Source organism: Eleginops maclovinus, chromosome 4 (genome assembly GCF_036324505.1).
Source record: "Eleginops maclovinus isolate JMC-PN-2008 ecotype Puerto Natales chromosome 4, JC_Emac_rtc_rv5, whole genome shotgun sequence".
Taxonomy (NCBI): Eukaryota; Metazoa; Chordata; class Actinopteri; order Perciformes; family Eleginopidae; genus Eleginops; species Eleginops maclovinus.
Genome location: NC_086352.1, coordinates 15534102 through 15543379, shown reverse-complemented (window position 1 = coordinate 15543379; position 9278 = coordinate 15534102). Strand labels below are relative to the sequence as shown.

The following is a 9278-nucleotide window of genomic DNA, read 5'->3' as shown; positions in this document are numbered from 1 at the left end:
ACACACACACACACACACAATCACGCACACACACAGGCAGCTTCCTCTTGCCTCCTGCCTGGCTGGAATCTGTAAGCCCTGAGCTCCAGCCAAGCTCCTGTTGCTGAGGGGAAACCAGCTGCACACTCACCCAATCCTCCTGCCACTTGTCCTACTAATGGCTCAGCCCAGTGCGCCCCTGTCCACCCCTGCCGTAGGAAACCATTTGGTACATTCCATTGGTTCTTCTTTAGCTGGTTTGTCACTGACTCAGTAGTATCACAGCAGTTAGCCAAACGGCATCTAGAACACACAGACACACAGCAAGAGTGAGGACGTAACAAGGGAGAGTTGCAAGAGAGAAGCAAAGAAAGCCTCTCTTCTCTGTTTCCTGGTTGTTTTGTGTCCCTGATATGACCCTGTTCAGCCCAAGATGTGAGTATACGGGGGTTATCCCTATTTCTGTATTTATGCGAGTGTTGGTGGATGTTTGCATGCAGCACTGTGTTTCTGCAAGGCAATATTATTCCTCTCTGCCTCTCATTCTTTGTCCCCCCCTCCCATCTTCATTTCCGTCTGTTTATAAAATCAGCTGATGTTTGCTAATCTGAATCCCAGGTTCCTTTTTTTTACTTTTGCCTCTGAGCTCTCTTCACTGGCTTGTATCTACACATTGATCCAATCAGAAGGTGGTTTTGTGGAATGTGTGGGATATTGAGATGTAAACAGTGTGATGCAATAAGAGATATTTTAGACAATTTGACCAAAACTGTGCAGGTACATATGATCAATCAACCTCACATGGGCAAGGTCAGCACTTATAGGGCATAAGGCTGGTGAAACAAAATGCCAGAAGTCTTAATTATGTTAAGTGGTGGACTTTTAAGCATGCTTTTTATTCAGCGTTTATTTGACAACAATTCATTATCTGAGCTGCTTTATTTGCTAAAAACTTCCTCACTGGTTCAGAAACATCACTGGTCCGTCAAAGAAGTTAAGTCTTTAGAAACTGTAAGTCCAATACAGGCTTAAAGACTCATCCATGAAAGTGCACCTCATAGGCAGTCATTGTTTTTTGCTGTGATGTGAAAAACTGTATTTTCAGGGTCTCTGATCACATATTGCAGGAGCTTTCATTCACTTCCTTTTTTGCTGTTGTGGGGTGTAAATAAACGTTCTCTCACACTACACTATGTTTTCCTTCTGCTTTGGCATATTTATCTGCGGGTCTTATATTGAAAGTGTTGTGATTACTCTGCATTTAACCCCGAGAGCAGTAACTAAAGCCTCATGGCCGCCAGTCTTGGCTCTAAGTCTGACCTGAGGTCATTTGCAGTGCAGGAAATAGAGACGATGACGGACTGTGGAGCTTTTCAACAAGCATGCACGCTTGGCTTTTACATCCTTATACAACAAACTAACCTCTCTTATAGTGCAAGTCTTTGGACTGATAATAAAACTTTGTGTTAAGTGAGGGTTAAAAAGCTGTCTGCCTATTGAAATTCAAAATCATGTTTTTCAAATATCAGCAAAATGTACTGCAGGATGCAAAGAGATTATCTATTAATTGAATGCAATATAAATATATATGTTGTCCTCATTTCACTTTTTGTTGAGTTATTGCAAATAGTGTTTTACCTTGACAACTGTGTTCTGAGCTAAGATATATTCAACAGATCAAGCAATATTATAACCAGTTATAGTGATAGAATTGGCAGAAATAAAAGAAAATGTTCATTTTTAAAATGCAAAACAGGAAACAAACAAGCGACTTAATTTTTCACCTCGGTATGCAATAGTTTCTTATATATGCCAAAGCCAGTGAAATGTATTTCTGCAAACCCGGTTGCCCTATATATAAATGGCTTTGGTTTTTTGTGTATTTATGATGGAATGTTTGATATTTTTACCGAGATTGAGACGCCTCTGAAAATAAATGTGTCAGTCATCCGCACTCATGCGTTTGTGTTTTGTCCTGAAATCAGTTGTGTGATTAAGAGATTAACGGAAAAAATATTTTGAAGATTAAGGATGTGGTTCAACCCATTGCATGAAAAATTGTAAAATTGGAAGGATGACACTGATGAGAGAAGATAGAAAATTGAGCGATGGTTTTGTCTGATCACACATCAGTGACTTCAAAGTGTACAGATTAAAATAACATGCAGTAGTTAATGATATCTTCACATGAGAATCACCATTTTCCTTGTGTGTGTGTACGTACAGGTTTCAGGTGAAATGTATGTTTTTTTTCTTAATGGCATAAGGAGGGACATTTTGACAAATGTATAGTGTGTGTGTGTGTGTGTGTGTGTGTGTGTGTGTGTGTGTGTGTGTGTGTGTGTGTGTGTGCACATGTTTGCAAAACCACATGAGGCAGTTTGTGCAATAATTACCCCAATAAAAGTGTTTGAGCAAACTATTTGTATAAATGTTTGTTCTTCAGATTTACTGTTGCAGTATGATTAAATATAAGTTGTAATTTAAATAGTTCAAGGACTCTTCAGCAGCAGGGCGAATGCTGACTGACTGTGGTCTTCAGAGGTTGTCCAGCCCTCTGCCTCCTTTGGAAATTCAGAACAATTTAGAATAAAAAAAAAACTTTTTTCATTTTGTTTCCAGGTAGTGTGGTCTCACACTGACTCTGTATGAAGTGACAGTCTGGCACTGAGCCTCACATCCGTTGAAGCGGAAGCTGAAGCTTTCATTGTGGCTGTTCATGTGTGACCTTGATGTGTCCTCTGGTGCCCTTTGCTCCTATTTTATAAGCATGCCGACTACCATACCATACCTGTTTGATTTCTGTATGATGCTGTTCAGGACTCTCCAGGGCTTGTTCCGGATTCAGTTGACCTTTAGTGAAAATAAAAGCTTTCCATGCAACGTTATTTTAACCGTAAAGGCATTTTTTTAAATGCAATGTATTAAAAAGTGTCTTTAAACCAAAAACAATCTTCCCCAAATCCGGAATTTGTTTTCTTAATTCTACGGCATGTATCATTTGTACAATGCCATTTTAACAAAATCTGTTTTGTTTGATTTTACATTTTGTAAATGTCAGATGTTTTCCTCCCCCCCAATTTATACCTAACAAGAATTCTAATAAGGAAAAGGCACATATGAGAAACGAAATATCAGATATCTTTAACATTTTCCTCGAACAACCTAAACTTCACTATTTAGTAGCAGAATGGAAACATTTAATACATAAATCAGTAGTAATTTTAAAAAAAATGTTATTTAAATTTAAACATTTAATTTGTGCAAAATATGGACAGCAAATCATTTTCAAAGTAAAGGCTGTAATTTTAAGCATATTATAGGCCTATGTCTGTTGTTCAGGTGAGTGTGTCGGTGCTGTGTGAGTCTCTGCTGGAGAAGCTAATTGTGGCACACATGATTTTGTTTACCAAATACCAGCCTGATTACCTCCTGAGGTTTTGCTCCCGCAGAGCGAGACCACTGTGCTCAGCAGCTTCCTCCCTTCTTCCTGTGTAATGGCTTCTTCGTGCAGTCAATCATACAGTCCTCATGTTCTCGGCAACAAATTATAAAACTCAGTTTGGTTTCCTTCTGCCATACAATAACTTCAGCCCCAAACTGTGGAAATGAGGACCTGTCCAGTGTGTTTTTAAAGTTATGTTTCTGTAATACATTATTTTCCTTGAGGGGACAAGTTTTATCATATTAGTGGAAGAGGGTGTAGATACTGTTACATGAAACATTACAGAGGCACATAACAAGCTTGGCTTATCTAGTGCATTTGGCCAGATTTGAAACTAGTTATCAGTGATATTTGTAAATTGAGGCATTTTATGGTCTTCATTGCAACTTTCTGAAATGGTTAAAATGCAATTTTTACTTCTTTTGATATGCCAGTATTATTGCCCCACATATCGACATTTCAATGTGTTTTCAGGCATATACATAATTTCTTATAATTGCATTTCTTTATATTCCTCAGATGAACAACAGAGTAGTAGTGTTCTTGGTGTGCGTCATAGACTCAACGTGTGCATGCTTGCACAGCTCAAGCATTGATTAGTTAAAATGTGAGAAGCAGGGGCCAGTTCCTCCCAAGCAGAGTTGGCTGCAGAGAAGCCATCCAGTAGGTCACTGTTTGACTGAAACTGTCAGGAAATTATCTCTGCTGTGAGCGGTAAAGGCGCATACACGTGTCTAAATTTCTTTTCACACATTCAAACCCATACTTAATTAATTGTAGCTTCCAGCCATTTGACTGTCACGCTGTGTGAGTGTATGTGCAGCTGGCCCAGTCACAGTCCACTCACCACCCATCTGTCCATGTCGGACCGGCCTCCTCGCCTCGCCTCTTTTTACTTTTTTTTCACTTTTCCGCTCACCTTTGGAAAATTAGTATTGAGGCACGACCACCATGAGCAGTGAGCTGTTGGCATATCCCGTAATCAACATGGCTTGTGGTCAGTGACACTGGCCTTCTAATTAATCCCATGGTAAAAACAAAGACATACGGGGAGGCAGAGCTCAGTGCCTGTGATCCTCGCCTCTGGAACAGCTGAAGGCGTCTGTAAATACCCTTTTAACTAAATATAAAAACCTTTCTTTTTATATTAACATACTTTAACTTTAATAGTCTTTAAAAGATATTTCAGTCATTTTCCTACCCTCGTTTACTGTGCAATGTTTGAGGTTTTGGTATATTTTAATTGTATTGTTGGTCATTGTATTATGTAATGTTATGGTTTTTGTTAAGCTATACATACATTTATACACTGTAAGTGAATTGACACATTTGGACAGAGCTTTTCGCAGGAGAGACCTACGCAGACAAAGAGATATGAGGTTTGGCGTTTTTAGGCAAGGTTCTGACACCAGGGTTCTGCTGAGGCGTGCATATGGGGGACAAAAAGTGAGGTGAACAGCTGTCTCGGAGTGACAGAAGCTATTAACAATGAGTGATGGATGATAGATTTATGTGAAAAACAGCCACTGTCGTTCTTAGCCGGCCCTTTAGTCATTATAATGTCAAATGCTGACAGCAAACACAACCGTTTAGGTTCATTTTGCTCAAATAGAAATCTAACTCAGGTGTTGGATAAACATGAGCAGACAATGTGAAGGGGTTTGCAGGTTAGTTAGTCATCTAAATATTCTACTGTATGTGTTGCACCCCTGCTGCATTGTGTTTTGATACTCTCTTTGCTGTATCAGTACGAACTTAATTGGTTTCTCTTCCATACAGACATAAGCATGAGTGGAGAGTTGAAGTCCAGCCGCTCCAGGGCAGCGAGTAAGAGAGCCAGCAACACCACTTATGGGTGAGTATGACCCCGCCCCCTCACACACAAACACACACAAAGACACCAACCCCTGCCACCACACACTCTGAGATAATCATGCACTCTATTATTTGCTGCAGCCCTTTATCTGTAACTCAAGGACTGCACCTCAGCATGGCAATCAATGTAGCATTATTCGTTATTAGCTTCATTCCAGCTGTGTATGTAAGCATCTATTGATTTCAGCCAGAGGTGCTGTCTCCATCCGTCAATGTTTTAATCTCTCTGTTGATGTAGTGCACACATATGACTGGAGCTGATTACTGTTTATTGCTGGCAGTTCGATACGGCGCCGGGGAGCTACACTAACATTAACTGTGTGCTTAGATAGCTGGTGAAGGGAAAGGAGGGCAGTGGGAGAGGCGACAGTGTGTGGGCTTGTATAAATTCAATTATGCCTTCATTACTCTTACCTCCAACTCTCTCCTTGAACCGCATTTCCTTCTCTGGCTGCAGATCTGTGTGCTTGAGGTTTCCTAATGAGCATAAACTACAGAGAGTATTCAGGTTTGCATTTTTTTCTACATTTCTTCTGAAAGCCCACATAAGGTCCTCCATACAGCAGGAAACCAGGAAACGATCAGTAAGGTTCTTAGAAAACATTACCTAATCTGAAAACAGAAGGAAGATGGCAACATTGCAAATATTAATTTGGTTCCTGAAAAACATGTTTTTTTTTTGGTTCTGCTTCCACCGGTGTAAAAATAAAATTAATAAAATTGCTTGGAATAGCTGTACCAAAAGAGACAGAAAAGCCAATTTGCTGACAATGTAGATGGGAAGAGGAGAGATACTATCATTAAAGCAACTCGGCTAAGCATAGTAAATAATATTGAAATACTTTGCCTGACATCCACCCTAGGGGCACCAGAATACAAAATAGGTTAGCAGTACAAACAAAAATAGGAATTGAATATTAACAGATGTGATAATATTGATGCCAGCTTGTTCTCTCTGAGCCAAATCAGCAAATCGCTTTATTATTCTGCATAAGTGGGACACACTGTGTCCAGCTCCTCTGTAAATACTGATATTTATTCATTCCTGGAAGCTCCATGTCCCAGGCATTATATATTATGTCCCCAGCGCGTCCTTCAGCACAGTTAATCCAGCTCTCTGCCTGTGCTCCCTCTGACCATTTCTGTAGACCTTAAACCCCCAAACGTTATTTGCCCATTCCACCATGTAATTATTCAGCGTGCGGCCATGCATTAATGAGGTTAGTCATACAACAAACACACGCAATGACTAACCGCAAATGGGGCACACCTGAGCTAGCAGCCTGATATAGCCTGAGATTACGTGGACCTACATTCAACTCTGTGGTCGTTTTAGGTCTATGGACACATCCAATTGACTTAACGTCAGTACCCGTCCAGTCTGATCGCACAGAATAAGACTGAGAATGTGTGGCCATGTTAGCAGCCCTGTGAAGCTGTATATTACACCCTGGTTCGTTTAGCTAAATGCTAATGCAATCATACTCATGATGAAACTGCTTACATGCTGATGTTAACCGGTATAATGTAGACCCTGACCAAGAACTTAGTCTCACATAATACATGCATGCAAACACATTTTTACTTCGATATAGCAATAGATGAAATATCAGAGGGTTCACAAAAAAAAAGCAAGTTGGATTTATCACCTGGGCACCATTAATGTGTGTACAAAATGATTTGCAATGAATTAAATTGTGTCCAGACCAAAGCGGCCGACAGTTTGACTTTGCCATCCTACGCTGCTAGCATGGCTAAAACCATTAATATGCTCAAGTTGTGAAACTGCAAACATAAAGAGTGATTCATATGCTTTTGCTTTCGTTTGTATTGGTAGGCAGTGTCAAAAAGTGTTAATCCTTCACTTTGAACAGCACTGCATAGATTTTGAGCTAAGGGAAGAGATAAATAAATTACCAAACAAGCTAATCTACATAATCATTTCACAGTGAATAATACTGCTATAGCCACACATCTAAATCATGGCAACACAACCACCAAAACTCTTTGTGTCCAGACTCCAATAATCCTGCTCTGTGCTGCTGGCATCCGTGTGCCCGGTCCCCTCCCACTGTTCTCACTGAGTTGGCCATCAAACACAACTGCCTATGGCCTGGATTACTTTAGGAACAAGCTTTCCAATTTATGAATAAAAGACTGAAGCAATATAATCTGCTCATGAAACACCATATGGGTTGAATGGTGCTGAAGGATTGTAATATTGTTGGAGATGTTGACTATTTAGCTCGAAAATAACCAACACTGTGATGCCACACATTGGTTTGTGGACTACCATTATGAAGCCTTAAGTTTGACATTTTGGCAGGAGCCATCTTGGGACTAATAACAAAAGATTGGAGCTGAGTTCACTTGGAGTGCTGCACAAAACATGTTAAGGCGACCAATTGTTGCAAAATTGTATAACCTAAAAGCACACTGTGGTCGAAGTTCTGTAACAAAACACATGAGCAAAACAGTGGTAACGACCTGTCAATCACAAGGAAGAGTATACTGCTTTATCGTCACTTTTACTCTAAATTAGCCCATAATTTACTAAACGAACATCATTCCTTATTTAAGAAACCTTCAAACAAGGATTTTGAACATCTTCATTAAGAAGTAAGGTCATGTTTCTCATTAAGTTTTAAACAATCAGACTTGCTTTTGCATCCAGTAGAGTTCTTTCTGGCTGGCCATTCCAACGAATGCATGTTAAAGGCACTTTGCATTGGCTTCACTTTTCAGACCCGGATGTTGCAGCTTGGTCCTCCCCCTCAGGCATTTGCTCCAGAGCAACCCTGATATTATAAGGGTTATCATCATTAATCGTCCATGCTTTCTGTCTTTCACAGCAGGACGCCTCTAGCTGGAGTCCCAGCTGTTTAAGAAGGAATAGAGTTGAGAGAATGGCGAATGTTTCACAACCCAGATGATGATGCTGCTGCTGCTGCATGTGTGCTCCAGTGCATTATTACAAAAACTCACTCTGCTGTGTGGCCTGTATAAGGAGGCTCAGGTGCCAGAGGAAGGGCCTTAGAGGTGTCTGTCTGTGTGTTTATGTGCAATTATTTAACTCCGTTTTGGTTAACCAGGTCAAAGGTCTGCTGTGGTAAAGCAGTTAAAAGAAACAGCAGTATCCCATTAAAGATCCTGATGTTTCTCTAGCTCTGTTCCTTTGTTTGTGACTCTTTGGTCACAGCTTTCTTTAGAAATGTACAGTATCCTGTCCTAAGGGCACAACAGCGCTCATTTCCTCATCTGCTCCATTTTCCATCTCAGTGAAGAGGGGACTGGCCTTCACGAGTGGCAGAGCGTACTGAACATCTGGTCTCTGGTAAATTTGTCTGCTTTCTCAAAGCCCTCACTCATTTAATATTCTCTCATCTATTTTAATTATCAGAAGGGCTGGTCATAGAGGAGTTTGAGTTATGATGGAAACAATGTAGCAGGCCCATCTGTCATGAAGGGGGCAGCGGAGGTGGCAGCATTAGGGTTCAGAGTCTGCAGCTGGCAGGAGCAGTGATGATGATGTCCTATCTGTTCTGCTACACAGCGTGGGGCAACCGAAAGAGTTATGTGATGTCAGATATTACAAAGATGGGTTAGAGGGTGACAGGAAATTATGATATAAGTGGGCTAGGGCAACTAAAAATATAATTCTCGTTTGTTACAGCCGGGGTGTCATTGTGGTGATTTGGGTCATAATTTTGTATTGGTTTATGATAACCAATTGCTGTATGAGTGTTTGGTTCTTATCAGACTTTGGTGTGTGCTCTACTAAGTTCTAACTTCATGAGTGAAGGTAGGTTAATACAGTTAGTTACTTAGAGGCAGTTATAGCAGTATTATGGAATTATCTAAAAAGCATTTTTTACTGAGTTTCATTTTAGTCGTTGTACTCCATCTCATTTGGTCCTATGCAACACTGATTTTGTCAGAGTTTATGTGTGTATCTAGCCCGAGGCTCTGCTGGCTGACA

General features: G+C 40.4%; 1 protein-coding gene across 1 annotated transcript in view; it reads left to right on the top strand.

Moving 5' to 3' along the window:
• Positions 1 to 224: 224 nt before the first annotated feature.
• LOC134863820 (heterogeneous nuclear ribonucleoprotein C-like) overlaps positions 225 to 9278 on the top strand; it is a 30883-nt gene continuing 21829 nt past the window's right edge. The window contains exons 1-2 of the mRNA XM_063882543.1: positions 225 to 414; positions 5204 to 5279. Coding sequence (XP_063738613.1) covers positions 393 to 414; positions 5204 to 5279 — 98 coding nt within the window. The 5' untranslated portion in view covers positions 225 to 392. The remainder of the gene's footprint in view (positions 415 to 5203; positions 5280 to 9278) is intronic.